This window comes from Ovis aries, chromosome 13, assembly GCF_016772045.2.
Source record: "Ovis aries strain OAR_USU_Benz2616 breed Rambouillet chromosome 13, ARS-UI_Ramb_v3.0, whole genome shotgun sequence".
NCBI classification, from domain to species: Eukaryota; Metazoa; Chordata; class Mammalia; order Artiodactyla; family Bovidae; genus Ovis; species Ovis aries.
The window spans coordinates 66,320,938-66,337,799 of NC_056066.1; the positions used below are offsets into that span (position 1 = coordinate 66,320,938).

General features: G+C 53.3%; 1 protein-coding gene across 9 annotated transcripts in view; it reads left to right on the forward strand.

The window, feature by feature from the left end:
• SRC (SRC proto-oncogene, non-receptor tyrosine kinase) overlaps window positions 1-6,268 on the forward strand; it is a 54,012-nt gene extending 47,744 nt beyond the window's left edge. For all 9 annotated transcript variants that reach the window (XM_042230367.1, XM_060397788.1, XM_060397789.1 and 6 more), the window contains 5 exons: window positions 904-1,083; window positions 2,529-2,605; window positions 3,333-3,486; window positions 3,638-3,769; window positions 4,072-6,268. In XM_042230367.1, the coding sequence (XP_042086301.1) occupies window positions 904-1,083; window positions 2,529-2,605; window positions 3,333-3,486; window positions 3,638-3,769; window positions 4,072-4,280 (752 nt within the window). In that variant the 3' untranslated portion in view covers window positions 4,281-6,268. The remainder of the gene's footprint in view (window positions 1-903; window positions 1,084-2,528; window positions 2,606-3,332; window positions 3,487-3,637; window positions 3,770-4,071) is intronic.
• The last annotated feature ends 10,594 nt before the right edge of the window (window positions 6,269-16,862 follow it).

Sequence of the window (16,862 nt, forward strand, 5' to 3'; positions counted from 1 at the left end):
TCCTCCCTGGATGATCCAGGCAGACTTACGAAGAGAAGAGCCTGGTACATATCTCCAGAGGGCCTGTGCTGGAGGACCGCGGACATGGGCCTGAGCCCCAACCCACAGATGGAGGCCCAGAGATGGTGCGGCATGGGCCAAGGCCACTCATCAAAGGAGCCTCAAGCCTGGCTGGGACCAAACTGGGGTTAAACACACTGGTTTAAAACATAGCTTTCCCTGAGGCATCGCAGTTTGAAAAACCAGATAGTAATAAAATGACAGCTGCAGCTGTTAACTGTGTGCTCACAGTGGGCTTAGCCCTAGCAGCCCCATAGATGGATATTATAGCATCCCCATTTTCCAGATGAGAAAATTGAGGTTTAGAGGGGCACTGACTCACCTGTGGTCTCACTGCTGACAGTGGGCAGAGGTGGGAGCCAAACTCCTGCCAGTCTGACCTCTGAGTCTTTGTATTTGGTGTGAGGCCTTAATTACTTCTTGGCGAGTGTAGCTTGAGACAGCTTCTTGTTCTGAGGCCAGCTCTGTCTCACCCCCAGCCCCCACCAGTGCACACGCACCATCTGTGGACACCTAGGCCACCTTTTGGTGTGTTACCTAGAAGGAACATGACCACCCCAAGGAGGACAGTTGAATTGACGAATGTGCTGCTTTTGGGGACATTTTTAATCATAAGCGTCCTAAGAACAGCTTCTGTTTCTTGAGCGTGCCCTGTGAGGAGCATCCTGCCCATTTTGCAGATGGTGACACTGAGGCTCCGAAAGAGGCTGGGCCTTGGCTGGGCTTCTCACCTGGCCTGGGAGGTCAGAGCTGACATTGGTACCCAGACAGGCAGATCCTGCATCCCTGTGAGATGGGAATGGGGGTCCTCCCCTGAGGCAACCTGCACACCTCTCCACACAGGTACCTGGAACGGCACCACCAGGGTTGCCATCAAAACCCTGAAGCCTGGTACGATGTCTCCGGAGGCCTTCCTGCAGGAGGCCCAGGTCATGAAGAAACTGAGGCATGAGAAACTCGTGCAGCTGTACGCCGTGGTGTCCGAAGAGCCCATCTACATTGTCACGGAGTACATGAGCAAGGGTGAGGGAAGCCAGGAGGGCCCTGGTGGGGGTCCTTGCAACAGGGCAGGTGGGACGCGCTTCACTTCCCACCACATCTAGAATGAGTGTGTGCCTTTATTTTTTAAAAGTTTTATTTATTTATTTTTAACACCAAAAACATTTTGTGTTGGGGTATAGCCAATGAGCAGTGTTGTGACAGTTTCAGGTGAAAGGCAAAGAGATTCAGCCATACATATGCATGCATCCCTTCTGCCCCAGGCCTCCCATCCACCTGGTTCCAGGCCTGCACATAACATTGAGCAGAGTACCCTGTTCTATCCAATAGGTCTTTGTTGGTTATCCATCTAAAATATTGCAGTGTGTACATGTCCTTCCCAAAGTCCCTAGCTGTCCCTTTCCCCCAGTGAGTTAGAGTGCATGCCTTTAAAGCTGAAATGCATGAAAAGAATCAGCTTCCCATGTCCGTGGAACCTTAAACTGCAGGTTGCCTTTCTCAGTTCATTTTGTTTTTAGTGATGTCCCACAGTGCACCAGTGTCTCCCTGTCTGCTGCTTTTGTAAAGCTGTTTGCCATTTCTAGGGCCGGAAGGAAAATTCCCTGAATCCTCCAAGCTGAGCCACATCTGGGCCAAATTCCTGGCTTGACTTTTACTTAGTTTTGAAAATAATTATTTTTCAAAATTCCACTTTTGGAGGTATAACTGACATATGATAAAATACACCCATTTTAGGGGACTTCCCTGGTGATTCAGTGGTTAAGACTTTGCCTTCCAGTGCAGAGGATGTGGGTTCGATCCCTTGTTGGGAAGCTAAAATCCCACATGCCTCATGGCCAAAAAACCAAAACATAAAATAGAAGCAATATTGTAATAAATTCAATAAAGATTTTAAAAATAGTCCACATTTTAAAAAATCTTTGGAAAAAAAACCACCCATTTAAAATGTACAGTTCAGTGAGCTTTAATGAATGGATATGCTGTGTATCTCTTAGCATAGTCGAGATAAACATTTCCATCACCCCAGAAAACACCTTTGTATTCCTTTGCAGATAATACGCTACAGTCCCAAACCCATACAGCCACTGATGTGCTTTCTGTCTTCATAGATTTCTTTCTTCTAGAACTTCATATATGAAATCTTTTACATCCAAGGGTTTTCTATCTTGTTGTGTATATCAGTAGTTTCTTCCCTTTGTATTGCTTAGTAGTATTCCATTATAGTATGGCTGTGCCATTATAGTACGGCTGTACCACAGTTCTGTTCTCCTAGAGGTGAACGTTTGGTTGTTTCCCATCCTGCTTGCCTTTTGAGTGACAAACAGACTTTATTCAGAGATGGGTTTACGTAAAATCTGCTGTATGGTTAAAGCAAGACTGGCCTGCCCCGGTGGACAAGATCGGGGAATCACTGCTTCCTGGCTCAGGGAGGACAGAGCAGGAGCTAGAGCTGCTTTCTCTCTGCCCAGGGAGTTTGCTGGACTTTCTCAAGGGGGAGACAGGCAAGTACCTGCGGCTGCCTCAGCTGGTGGACATGGCTGCACAGGTGAGTCAGCCCCTCCCACCTCCTACATCTGGCCTTGAGCTCTCCCACCCACCTGGCTCTGACACATCTGGCCTCTTGAGTGCCGCCTCCAAGAAACTTGCCTTGATTGCCCCCTCCCTCACTGATCTCATCCTATGTATTACTGGGACCACTTACAGATGCTGTGAGTGGTGGTTCTGGGCAGAAGAAAGAGCCCTTACCTGGGCATCAGGAGTCACTGACATGCTATGGGACCTCAGACCTCAGTTTTCTTCTCTGTCAAGTGTCAATACACTCATCAAACGTGTATTAGTACTTGCTTGTTGTAGGCAGTGCTCAACAGCCACTTTTTAATGCTTATCACAGTCAGAGGAGGTAGGATGGCTATTATTCCATTTGACAGATGAGAAAACTGAGGCTCAGAAAGGGGACTTGGGACAACTGGCAGGATCTGGTACTCATCTGTGTCTCTGGGAGCATCTGGGGTCTCTTTTACATGGTCACCCCACTTCCCTGGTTGCATCTTGTCTTGTGCCTCCCCTTTGCCCTGTGCTCTCTCCTTAGGCCAGGCACTGGTTCCGCTTTTTGTGCCAACAGGGTTTACTGTAAACTGGTTTCATTGCCTGAAAAACTGGGAAGGGCAGGGCATTTGGTTGGCTGTCCACTCCTGGGGATGACCCCATTCCTGGGCATGTGCCCTGTGATCTGGGAAGGGCCTCTGAATCAGGCTCCCCGGTTCTGCCTGCAGATTGCCTCAGGCATGGCTTATGTGGAACGGATGAACTATGTCCACCGAGACCTCCGGGCTGCCAACATCCTGGTTGGAGAGAGCCTCGTGTGCAAAGTGGCTGACTTCGGGCTGGCTCGACTCATTGAAGACAACGAATACACAGCCCGGCAAGGTGGGCAGGGTCCCAGCAGATGCTATGTGGCTGTTAGGAGTCACACCCCTTCTCTGAGCCTGTTTTTTCCTCTGTCAAGTGGGGACCAGAATGGTGCCCGACAGAGAGGTAATGATGTTCTGAGTTCCCCTGACCGTTCTTGTTCCTATAGGTGCCAAATTCCCCATCAAGTGGACGGCTCCGGAAGCTGCCCTCTATGGCCGGTTCACCATCAAATCAGATGTGTGGTCCTTTGGGATCCTGCTGACGGAGCTCACGACAAAGGGACGGGTGCCCTACCCTGGTAAGAGAACTCCCCGCCGCCCATCTTTAGTCCTTCTGCCCCTGCCCTGGTGACGCCCCTGCTCAGGAGATCTTGGGCACGTAAAAGCCCCTCCTGGGCTTCAGTTTCCCCATCTGTGTAACAAAGAGGTGACCCTCTGATCCTAGGTTCTGTCATTGTTCAGGGCTCCCAGGCTTGGGGAGGGCCTTACCTATGGTCACAGCCACCCTGCCCCTAAGCAGGAACCCCTCTTGGTTGTCCCCATCAACGTCCCTCTGCTCCACTTGCCTCCCCTAGCGTCTCACGCCTCCCTCTGCCTGCAGGGATGGTGAACCGGGAGGTGCTGGACCAGGTGGAGCGGGGCTACCGGATGCCCTGCCCGCCTGAGTGTCCCGAGTCATTGCATGACCTGATGTGCCAGTGCTGGCGGAAGGACCCGGAGGAACGGCCCACCTTCGAGTACCTGCAGGCCTTCCTGGAGGACTATTTCACGTCCACCGAGCCCCAGTACCAGCCCGGAGAGAACCTATAGGGCGGGGCTACCGGGCCAGACTGCCTTCTCGGCTTGGATCCTGGGCGGGGTGGCCCCTGATGCGGGGTCTTGCCTGCCTCTGCCTGCCCGCGTTCTGTGGAATTGCCAGTGACGAGGCCCCGCCCTCTTCCGTGGTGGGGCGGGGCTTGGGGCCACCCTAGGGGCGGGGCCTAAGGCTGCCGTCCTGGCTCCGCCCACCAACTCGCCCCCTCCCTGCGTTCTCTCCTGGAGCTCTGGATGTCTCAGCGGGAGGCCCTAGGAAGAAAGGCTGGGGCTGAGGGTGCCCTTGTCTTAGCCTCAGCCCACCCAACGCACTGGCTCCTTGCCACTTCCACGCCACCCCAGGTCTGTCTGCAGAGCTGGCCAAAGAGCCTTTCCAAAGAGGAGTGATGGGCCTCTGGTCCCTGGCCTGCCCGCCGCCCTGGCCCATGCCGTCCGTTTCTGAATCGCCTGTTTGCGGAAGGCTCCTGGGTCCAGCCCTCTGCTGTGGCTCCCAGGCTGGTGAGGCCTAGCTTGACTTGATGATCGTGGGTGGGGGTGGACACCCTCCTCAAACCCTGCCCTTCTTAGGCTTGAGGAATCCTCAGAGATCATCAGTTCTTTGTCCCCGTATTACCTATGGGGACGCTGAATCCAGAAAGAGGATGTGACTTGCCCGAGGCAGCGGAGCACTTCAGGGTTGAGATGGAATTGGAAACCGGTGCTCCCTCTGTCTTCCTCAGGAACCAATGCCGTTGTCCTTGGAGGCATTGTGGACCAACTGGGGCAGCCCAGGGGACAAGGGGCCTGAGAATGGCTCAGAGATAGCAGGCAGAGTCCTGTTGCCACTGCTCGCTCAGTGGGGCTGTGGTGGGGGGAGAGAGTGGAGGTGGATGTGGGGCTGAGCTAGAAATGAAGGGTATAAGGATAGGGAAGCAGGTTTTAATCAGAATGTGGGTGATTTTTTATCTTTGGCACTAGCCAATCATGAAAGGGAGCTCACAGGCTCTGGAGGCAATCAAGCAGAAGTAGAAGATCAAGTGGTTGCGACCCTGGCCTCAGGACGGAACCCCAGGTCCTCCTTCCCCCAGTTTGTCCTGTGTTGTTTCAATGCCTGTCCCCTGCTCTCCTCTCCAAGTTGGCACCCTTAACTCACGAGTAGGGGAAGGAGTGCGTGGGCTGGGGTGAGAGAGGACAGACTGTCTATTGCCACAGACCAGGACTGGCTGTGCGACCTCAGGCAGCCCCTGCTGCTTCTCTGGGCTTCAGTGTCTGCCTCCATATGTGGCCATGGCCTCTGCACTCCTGTCCAGACCCTATGGCCTGGCATCACGTGGTGAGTCCAGCCCGTGGCATCAAGAGACCGTGTTTTGGCCCTTGGGCTATGTGGTGGCTTCTCCCTGGGCCTCATCATGCCCTTCTTAAATGGGGCAGCTGACAGTTTTGTAGGCATTCTGCCAAGGGCCCCTGTGTGTGTGTATGTGTGTGTGTGCACGTGTATGTTCCTCCATGTGTGTCCATATTTAACATGTAAAAATGTCCCCTACTCTGTCCCCCAGCCATGTACATTTCACCCCCAGCCCCTCATCATAGCAATAACGTTCCTGCTGCCAGGGGTTCTTGAGCCAGCCAGGCCCTGCCAGTGGGGAAGGAGGCCAAGTGGTGCCTGCCTATGAAATTTCAATTTTTCCTTTCATACATGTGTATTACCCAAGTCTTCTCCTGTCTGTCCCAGTCAAAATTTGGGTTCACTCCAGCGTGCTCTCAAATCCCCTTCCAACTGCCCAGCGCCCTTTGTGTAAGGTATCCTAATACTGTCCTTTTTTTTTTAAAAGCAAACAGTGTTTTGTAGTTTTCAGATGACTATGCAGAGGCCTAGGGGACCCCGGCTCTGGGCAGGGCCAGGGGGTCCCGCATTCCATGGCCCAGGCCTGGGGTGGGGGAGGGGGGAATTTGGAATTGGTTGTAAATACTTTGCATATTGTCTGATTAAACACAAACAGACCTCAGAGTTTGGCCAGTGGTTTCTTGAGTATCTATTGTGTGCTGGAGCGTGACAGGGGGTGGGATGGGAGGACAGGCTGTGTCAGAGGAGCCTTTGTGCAGGCAGCACCAGTGGCTGGACGGCTTCAGGCCAGGGAGGGACATAATCAGATTGGAGACCTCTGGATTGCGGCTGTGTGTGAACATCTGTTCCTGTGTTTGGGGAGTGACCATGCCTGGCAGCAACCTTGCTTGTGTCTGGGTGAAGCCCAGGACTCTCCCAAGTGTGAGCAATTGAGGACTCAGATGCCCTGGGTGGATGATGGCAGTTGACACTCTGGGGGCCCCATGGGGGGCCGTCATGCCCTTGTAGAGTTGTGGATATCCCCACAGGGAGCTGTGGCTGTGTGTATGCTGTGTGTTTCCCAGGAGTGCCTGGGAGGGTGGAGGTGGTGAGACTGGGTCAGCAAAAGCCCTGGGTGTTCTGGAGAAAACTCCAAAGTTTCCTCTGTTCCCTTGTCCCCTTCACCAGGGCACACAGCCTGGGAAATTCATTTGCAACAGCCTATAGGAAGAAATGTATTTTTTATCAGATCACACACCTATCCATGTGAGTAACCTCTGGCCTAATGACACTGTTTAATCTGTTTAATTAAAAACAGATTTCAAAATCGGGATGTTTCTCTGTTTGCTGTTATGTTCACATGCCAAACACCACAATGTCCGGATCTGAAAGGACATCTGGAGACTCCATGGGTGTGCGTGTGTCTTGGAAGCAGAGGTAGGAGCATGGGTGTGAGAGTGTCTTTGTGCTCACATGGGTACGCCTGTGTGCCTGTTTGCTCATGAACACCTGTGCTGGTGTGTGGGCGTGTGTCCAGGTGGCTTGTGAGTCCGGGCTCCTGGGGTTGTGTGCCCAAATGTGTGAACCTGCTTTTTTCCGGCCATGTGGGTGCGATTTGTGAGTACTACATGGATACCACTTCAGGAGGTTCTGCTTCAATCTGTGGGCTCCTGGGGCCAGGACCCCGAATTGAATGACAGGGCTCCTCTTGTCTGCACGGTGCATCGTGTATGTTCACATGGATGCTTGTGGGCTCAGGACATGCACAGAATGCCAGCTGCTTGGCCAGGGCCCACACACATGGTGAGGAAGGTGGGGTGCAAGGACACTTGTGAGCAGCCCGGGATGCGCCCCAGCCCCCGGCGGGGACGAAGCGCCTGTCCTCGGCATCCTCAGCGGGATGAGGGTCAGGAGTGTGCCTGCGCAGCACGGCTCTGGGCAGAGGGTCGAATCCGGGAGAAGCCCCAGCCCCTATTCTCTCCATGCGTTTCAGTGATCTGTGTTTCTTTATCTGTGTCTCTCCAGCTCTCTCTCTGGCTGTCTTGACAGTTTTCTGTGCTTCTTTTCCTTCCTTAACCCCCCACCCTCCCCCCACAGCACCACCGCTCTCTTCTTGGTGTTTTTCTTTGTGTTCCTGTGCGCTCCTGATTGTCTGTGTGTCTGTATGTGTCTGTCTCTCCCTGTTGCTAATTTCTCTTTTTCTGTGTGTCTTGCGGCTGTCTCTATTCCTCTAGTCTCTGTGTGTTTCTGTCTCAGATTTGTTTTTTTTTTAACCAGTCTCTCAAAGCCTCTGGTTCTTCCCCAAGCCCTCTGGCCACTCGGTGCGTCTGTCCAGGCTGTTTCCACCACTGAGAATGCCCTTTCTTGCCTCTCTGCAACCTGGCAAACTCCTTTTCATCCTTCAAAACATATCTCAGAGGCCACAGGTCACCTCTGGAAGCTCTCTTTGACGCCCCTGGAACTTGCAGAGGTTGTCACAGTGGTTCACAGGCTGGGGAAATTCTGGCTGAGGCACCCGAATGTGGCCCACAGAGGTGCCATCTGTTCAGGGAAGGGAGGCAGAGGCTCAGCCTGTCTCTCCCACCTATTGTCTCTGGTTCCTTCTCTGGTTTTGACTCCCTAGGCTTCTGTTCAATTTGCTTTTTCTCGACCCTTCGAGAGAGAGACAGTGAAAAGCCTCCTGACGCTCACTGCTGGTTGCCGTCTCTCCGCCCCACTGCCAGCTCCTCCTATGCCGCCCTCGTCAGCGTCCAGCTCTCGCCAGGGGATTGGAAACCCTGGGACCTCCTCACCCCTCCGCCTTTCCATCCAGGTTTCAGTGGTTTTTCTCGTTCTGCATGAATTTTTTTTTTTCTTTTTGAGAAAAATAAGATGTTTGCAAACAACAACAACAACGACATTCCTTACAGCAGGGTAGGAAAGATACAGAAAAGCATGAACAATAAGAGGTGGTATTTGGGGCTCCCCTGGTGATCCAGTGGTTAAGACTCTGCGCTTCCACTGCAGGGGGCATGAGATCCTGCTCGCCCTGCAGCAGGAATAAAAAAACCAACACGGTAATTTGCGCTGTGTACCCATGCTCACCACCTAGAGAGGGTGGAACATGTTTCCGGGTGTGTATCCATCTGGGACTGTTGCTTGCCCTCTGCCCTCTGGCTTCAGTGTCTCCTTGTCTCTTTCTCTCTGTCTCTTCATCCTTTGACCTGTTGTTACTGGCTCTTGGGCTTGATTCTTGATTCTTTCAGACATTCATATTAAAGATGAAAGATGTAAGTCTTTCAGACTTACATTAAAGATGGACCCTGGGCCCAGTCCTGCCAGGCAGCCTTGGGAGTGCAGGCAGTCCCCTGTGTATCTGTCTCAGCTCTACACACCCGCTACACGCTGCCTCTTATTCTCCATGTTTTCATTGACCTTCTTCCCATGTATTGCACTTCCAGTGTGTGCAGTGTGTGTGTGGTGTGTGCGGTATGTGGTGTGTTATGAGGCTTGTGTGTTCCTGATCCTTCCAGGCTGCGCCCCGCCCCCCAATCTGCTGTTGGTCCTTTTGCTCATCTTCTTTCATCCCCTCGCTCCTAAAAGTCCAACCAGACCTTGTGTTGGACACACACACATACAGACACACACAAGGTCCCTCGTCTTTTTCTCCCATCTCTGTCTTCTTTTCCCATTTTTCTCTCCGGGTCTTCAGAAAGCTCTGGTTTGCAGAGAGGAAGGCAGAGAGAGACCTGCAGGGAGAGAAACACAGAGATGGAGCGATGGAGGTGGAGGGTGCTGTGGTGGTGGGGTATCTGGAGGGGAGATGAAGCTCTGTCCATCTGTCCATCCCACTCTCCCCAGCTCTCTCTCACTGGGGCTCTTACCACCCACTGCCAGACCTGTGCTTCCCTCAGAGCATGTCCAGGGGGACTCAGGGCTCTGCCTTCTGCCCATCTGTCCATCCGTCTGTGTGTCTGCCTTTGTTGCCCTGCCTCCCCCTTGCTGAGGTGTCATTAAATGCCTGTCTCTTTCTCTGACTGTCCTGTCCCCGTGTGTGTGTATGTGTGTCCGTGTATCTGCGGCTGGGTCTCTGTGCCAGTGGGTCTCTTTCTCTACCTCCCACCTCCATCTCCTTGCAGATTTATTAAATATCTTTCTCTTCTTCCCTTTCTAGTCATTCTCTGTGTGTGTGTGTGTGTGTGTATGAATGAACCTCCCCCTGCCCCCTTTCCCCTTTCTGGGGCTCCTAGGACTTGGTTTCAAGGGTCACTTTCTGCTTGCTCCCCATCCTGGCCCCAGACTCAACCCCATGCTTCCTCCAGCCTCCATCTCACGGCCTCCCTGACGGTTTCCCAGGCAACCATCCCCAGGACACTGCACCCTCCACTCCAAACTCAACTCAACTCCCGTCTGCTCCCTCCCTGATCCTGCGCCCCACTCAGCCATCACTCAGCCTCCCTCTGCTGTGGTCCCTCATTTTCTCTTCCCACTTCTGGCCCTGCTCAGAAGAATCCTGTCTCTGGTGGAGGAAGCCTCAGCTCCCTCATGATTGCCTGACATGTCTTTCCTTCCTTCCTGATTGCCCCTTCCCTGGGTTCCCTTGGCTCCAGCACTCCCTTCTGTAGGGTCTGTCCTAGCCTTTGCCTCGTGTTACCCCATCCCAGGCTGGGCACTCAACCAGGGCTCCATGATGACTTCATGGGCCCTGGTCAGTTTTGCCTTCGTGGGTCCTTTCCTCCATAATGATACAAAAAAAAAAGTATTTTACAACATTGATATAAAGTGGAATATGTTAACATTATCTATGAAAACATTTTCTTTGTGTTAAAGTTCATTTTTTCTCCTGATTTTGAAAGAAATTAAAACATTTTTCATGGGCTCCTAAAGGTATTGTGGGCTGTAGATGTACTGAGTGCCCTCTCTGTGCTGACCCTGGGCAAAAGCTGTTGCTGGCAGGCTCTATGTCCTCTGCACCTTCTACCCTCTCTGGATCTTATGGGTTCCACCCTGCCCCCTGAGGTCTGCCCCTGACTTCCATATGAGAGCATCAAAGCCCTGTGGTACGTGTAGCACCCCTGCCCCCTGAGTCTCTGTCCCTCCCTGTCCATTTCTCTCACCTTGACAAGTTTGTCTTTTGCTCTGGGGTCCCCTGTTCATTTATTCATTTCCCCCAACAAACATGCGTGGCCCTGGCATCTGTGTGTCTGCCAGGGAGCAGGGGTCTAGCTCCCTGTCTGTCCCCCAGGCCAACTGCCTCCCACATCTACAGGCTTATTGAATTTCCAGTGTGGGCTCTCTCCCCGCAGCCCCCCTTTTGCTGAGTGCTGGGGGTGGGTGTTTCATTTCATTCCCTGGGCTCTTTAGGCTCTTCATAAAGCACTTGTCATGAAGCAGCTGCCCTGCCTGGGTGTGTGTGTGCGTGCGTGCGTGTGTTAGCCTGTACCCACCAAGTGCTTCACCCCTCACCCACTGCCCGCCAGCTTCCAGGGCTCCGCCATACCCTGTACCTCCTTTTAGATTATTCCAGATGTGCCTGCCACATCTTTCTGTCCCCCACCCAGGGCTCTCACTCCCTCTGCCCTCCTCTTTTACCCTTGGCTTTTCCCTTCCTCATTCATCCTAACGCCTTCCAGCTCTGCTGTCACTCAGGTGTGTAAGCTTTCATTGTACACGTGGCCACTTTGCACCTACTGTGTGCCTGATCCTGGTTGGGGGTTGGGGTTCAGGGGTGAGAAAAATCTGCTGTGGAGCAGCTGTTGACCAGGCACTTAGTGTCCAGAAGGACAGATGAGCAGAGCAGATGCAGAAAGGCCCACTGTCCGCGAAGAGTAGAGCCCGGGTCCCGAGCTAGAACAGAGGCCCGGAGTGCACCGCGCCCCCAGGAGAGTAGAGCTGGGGTCCGGAGCTTGAACAGAGGCTCAGAGTGCACCGCGCCCCCAGGAGGGGGCTGAGTGAGGTCCCAGGGCAGCAGGTGCAGAAGCCAGGGAGGAGATGCAGGAAGGGGAAGCGCTCCCGGGGGCAGGACAGTCACCAAGCCCCTCTTTTCTCTGCCCCTGGTTTGCCCCTTTTCTGGAGAGTGTGATTGTGTGCTGGGGGGGGAGTCTGAGGAGGGGCCGAGAGTGAGTGAGAGGGAGATGGACAGACTTACAGATCGACCCCAGGAAGGGGAGAGAGGCGCCCGGAGCCCTGCCCTCCCCGCTTCTCTGGGACTTCTCGAAACCTCGTCTTCTCTCTGGGCTTCCTGCGATTGTTCATATGTTCACACACCTGTGTGGTGTGTATGGGCTATGCGTGTGTTGTGTATGTAGTTCAGCATGTGATGTGTTATATGGTGTAGTATTTGTGAGGTGTGTGGGGTGTGGTGTGTGGTATGTGTGATGTGTGTTGTAGGGTGTGGTATATCTGTGTGTGTGGTGTGTGTGTCATGTGTGATGTGTGTGTGTGGGGGGTGTGGTGTGGTGTGTGTCATGTGTGATGTATGTTTTATGGTGCGATGTGTGTGTGTGGTGTGGTGTGTGTGGTATGGTGTGTGTCATGTGTGATGTGTTTTATGGTGTGATGTGTGTGTGTGTATAGTGTGGTGTGTGTCATGTGTGATATATTTTATGGTGTGGTATGTGTTTTATGGTGTGATGTGTGTTTTATGGTGTGATGTGTGTGTGTGGTGTGGTGTGTGTGGTATGGTGTGTGTCATGTGTGATGTATTTTATGGTGTGATGTGTGTGTGTGTGTATGGTGTGTGATGTGTTTTATGGTGTGATGTGTGTGTGTGTGTATGGTGTGTGATGTGTTTTATGGTATGGGGTGTGTGTGTGTGGTATGGTGTGTGTCACGTGTGATGTGTTTTATGGTGTGATGTGTGTTTTATGGTGTGATGTGTGTGTGGTGTGGTGTGTGTCACGTGTGATGTGTTTTATGGTGTGATGTGTGTGTGTGTGTATGGTGTGTGATGTGTTTTATGGTGTGATGTGTATGTGTGTGTGTATGGTGTGTGATGTGTTTTATGGTGTGATGTGTGTCTGTGTGTGTATGGTTTGTGATGTGTTTTATGGTGTGATGTGTGTGTGTGTGTATGGTGTGTGATGTGTTTTATGGTGTGATGTGTGTGTGTGTGATGTGTTTTATGGTGTGATATGTGTGTGTGTGTATGGTGTGTGATGTGTTTTATGGTGTGGTGTGTGTGTATGGTGTGTGATGTGTTTTATGGTGTGATGTGTGTGTGTGTGTGTGTGTGTGGTGTGGCACATGCCTCCCTTGCTGACCCCCTGGCCGCCCCCTGAAGCCCGCCAGGGCTGTGCTGAGGGTCCCTCCCGTCCATTCAGGCGGCTTTCTCTCACTCATTCCTTTGCGTCTTCTGCCGCCCTGGTGGCCCGGCACCTCTCCGTCTCCTGCTGACCTTCCTCTCCTCCTCCATTTGGCCCCCATCTCCGTTTTCTCTTTCCAACCCCGCTCTGGGCTGCTCTTCTGGTTATGGCGTCTGGGCCCCTCTTGCGTCCGTGTCTGTCGGTCGCCTCTGCATCCACACCCCGCCTCGGTGCCTTTCTCCTTTTCTCTATTTTCCTGTCTTTGCCTCTGTGTCTCTGGCTTTCTGTTTGCTTTCTTCTTTCTTTGTCTCTCTCTGTCTCTGCCTCTCAGTTTTAGGTTAGCTCTACATGTTACCCGGGCTTCTCCAGTGGCTCAGTGGAGAAAGAATCTGCCTCCAATGCAGGAGACACAGGTTCGATCCCTGGGTCAGGAAGATACCCTGGAGGAGCGCATGGCAACCCACTCCAGTATTCTTGCCTGGAGATCCATGGACAGAGGAGCCTGCTGGGCTACAGTCCACAGGGCTGCAGAGTCAGACACGCCTGAAGTGACCGAGCACGCATGCTCTACGTTCCCTGCATCCTCTGAGTTTTAGGTTAACTCTGTGTTACCCACATTAATTCATTTTTTCTGCCAAGATGTGACTTCATGGTTGTCTGTGTGCCTGTGTGTCTGGGTCCCAAGACGTATCCCCCCACTCACTTACCCACCACCCTTCCCCAAACGCGTGTGCGGGGCCCTCAGGCTTGTGCATGTGTCTGTGTGGCCGAGTCAGGCTCTAACTCGTCTGACCCCTGAACCTCTTGCGGAATTCCCAGTGTGGGCGGCCGCCTCCCTCACTCTACTCTGGGGGTCCCTGCCGTCGGAGGGGGCTTTGTTTCCTTTCACATCTAGGCTCTTCCTAGATGACTCCTTCCCTGGCAGGTATGCGTGAGACACGGAGTGACTGACCGGGGCCCAGTCGCCCCTGCCCGGGCCCCTCCCGTTCGGGTCCTTGCTTCTGTGCTCATTCGCTGAGCGGTTTGCATCTGCCCCTCTGTTCAGCCAGCACTCTGCTGGGTGTGAGTGTGTAGCTGCCCAGTCTCTAAGGCGGTTCTGAAAGCCGCCCTGGTCCTGCTTGTGGATTCGCAGAGAGAGAGGTTGTGTGTGTGTGTGTATCTGTGTGTGACAAGCCATCTGTCCCTGTGTCCCCTCGGCCACTTTACCTGAATCCTCTGCTCCCACGCTGAGGGGTAGTTCCTTTGTATTTTCTTTCGGTCAGCACACGCTGAACACCTCCCGTGAGTGTGAGTGTGTGTGTGAGTGAGTGTATGTGACAGATTCCCTTGCACCCCTTGCTCTCTGCTCCCCCTCTTCTCCGGCTCCATTTTGCTTTTTGCACACATGCTGACCTGTCTCTCTCCCCACTCCGCTCTATAGCTCTCTCTCTCCTTCTCTATCCGCCTCTGAGACTGTCCAGAGTTTCCTTTCGCTCCGTGCCTGAGCACGTCCATCTATCCATCTGCCTGTCTGATTGTTACTTCTGGGCCCTTTTCCTACCTACCCCCATGCCTGGCTCTACTGTGGTCCTTGTCCTGCTGGGCTGTCTCGGTGCCCACACCTCGTTCTCGGCCTCTGAGTTAGCCTGGCCCCTGCACCCCTCAAGTCCACCCCAGACTCAGCACCTTCCTCGCCTCCTTCTCCCCCACTTGCTTGCTTCAACCCCACCTCCGATGACCCATCCTGGCCAGGCCGTTTCATAGCCAGTGGTGGACACCTGTTCCGGGAGCCCCCACCCCTGGCGCCTCCAGCTCAAAGGGCCAAAGTTGGCGATTTCTTTCCTGCCCTGGGGACCCTGCTCCCAATTTGGGTCTCTCTGGGGTCTCTCTCTCCTTCCATGTGAGGGTTTAGGCACTGGGCTTTCTCTCTCCATCACATTAGCTTTTTAATCCGTTTCTCATCAGACTTTGTCAGGTTTGTTCTTACCTGGACATTGTTACAGTGTGTGTGTGTGTGTGTGTGTGTGTGTGTGTGTGTGCGAGCGTGTGTGCGCACGTGCATCTGTTCCTCTGTTGTCGTCTGACATTCATCTTTCCTTCCCTCTCCCATAAACTCTTTCTCTCATTAGAAAAAATTGAGGTATAACTTGCATACCATAAATGTACAAATCTTAAATGAAAAACCTCGATGAATTTTACATGGGTCTACACCTGTGGATCCACATCCCAGAGCAAGAAACAAATCATCTCAGCCCCCAGCAGCCCCCTTCTCGCTCAGGATCACCGCCAACTGCCAAGCGAACCGGTTATTCTGACTCTCTTACTGTTTATTCTCATTATTTTAAATCCAACACGCGATTGGGAATTTTTTCTTTTCCTCACTGTGTATACATGTGACATTCTGTCTATCTGCTTCGGAACTTTCTCAGGCATAGCTTTCCTTCTGAGAGTCCCTCATCTTTGTTCCTTCATTCGATCAACAGTTATTGAATACCTCCTGAGACGGGCTGTGTGTGTCTAACCCACTCCCTCCCTCCCTCCCCTGGCTGCTCCCTCCCGCTCGCTCGCTCTAAGTCATTATTGAATTCTGCTTCTGTTCCATGCGTCACTGCAGGAGTGTATGTGTGCGTGAGAGTGTGTTTGTGTGTGTCCTGCTTGCCCACCACCTCCCCCTCTCTCCTGCTTGCTTCCCCCACCTCTGCCTCTCTCTCCTCCTCTCCCACTCCTGTGGGCTCCATCTAGAATTTTCCAGGTGCGCCTGGCTCTGTTTCTCCCTCTCTCTCTCCTTTCTTCCCTCGCTGTCTCGGAGGGTGGGTAAGCACTGGCCAGTGCTGTGTGTGCGTGTGTGTGTGTGCCTGGCCTAACCCCCTCACATCCTGCCCCTCGAAGCTCCCCAGACCTCTTTGCAAACTCTGTTTGCTCCGCAACTAGCTGCCATCGGGGTCTCTAGCCGAGCTGAGCCCCAGATCCGTCCCCCCACCACTGATCCGTCTCCCCCATCCTACAGAGCACCCGTCCCAGAGCTCTCTCCGTGCACCTCCCTCTCATTCCCTGGTTGTCAGCATTGTGTTCCTGACCCCCTGAAATGGCTTTGCTGTGGCCTCTCCCACTCTCCAGCCAACTCGGGTCTGACTGTGCAGACAAGCCCATTCTCTGAACCCCGAGGACACCGCGTCGCTTGACCTTACCCCTCCCTCCCTGCTGACTCCTTCTCCGTGTCTGGTCCTGTCCCCTGTCACCTGTTGCCGTGCTCCAGCCTGCATCTGACTGCAGGATAATGTGGTCAACAAACATGGCTGCTGCTCCGTGATGGGGTGTTGGTGGGGGGCGCTCGAGGGAGACAAAAGACCCCTCCACCCCTCAGTCCCCCTGCTGTGGGGTAGACCTTAGAGTCAAAAGGGTATCCGTGGCCGGGCTCCCTGGTGTGGAGGGGAGCCCCCGAGCCTGGTTAGGCTGCGGTTCAGGCACCTGGCCTCATCTCCATCTTCTCGTCTCCACCAACCTCCCTGTCCTTCCGTCTCGCCCTTGCGGGTGTCCCTCTCGTCTCTCCACATGTCAGTGTGTGTGTGTTCCCGTCTGACTCAGGTTGAAGGTCTGTGTATCTCTCCCTGTGAGGTCTGTCTGTTTGTCCCCGTGCACCGGAGTGTGTGATTATCTGCTCGTCCTATCTGTGTGTCTGTGGATGCGTTTGTGTGTGTATTTATTTGACTGTCTGGTGTCTGTATTTGTGTGTATATGTACATCTGTCTCTCTGGGTTTGTGTGTTCATCTGATGGTCTGTGTGTCCTGACCTGGAATTCTGAATGTCTCTGCCCCGAGAATGGGAGTGTGTGCTGGTCTCCGTGTGTGTGTGTGTCTCCTGTCTGTGTGCGGCGTTGCGTGTGTGCCAGATGTCCATCTGTGTGTCTCAGGGACAGTCCTTCCTGGTTGTGTCGCCATGTGTTGTGAGAATCACTGTGTCTCTGGCCTGTCTCTATGAGTGGAGGGGTCTGTCTGGATGGTTTTGTCCATGTG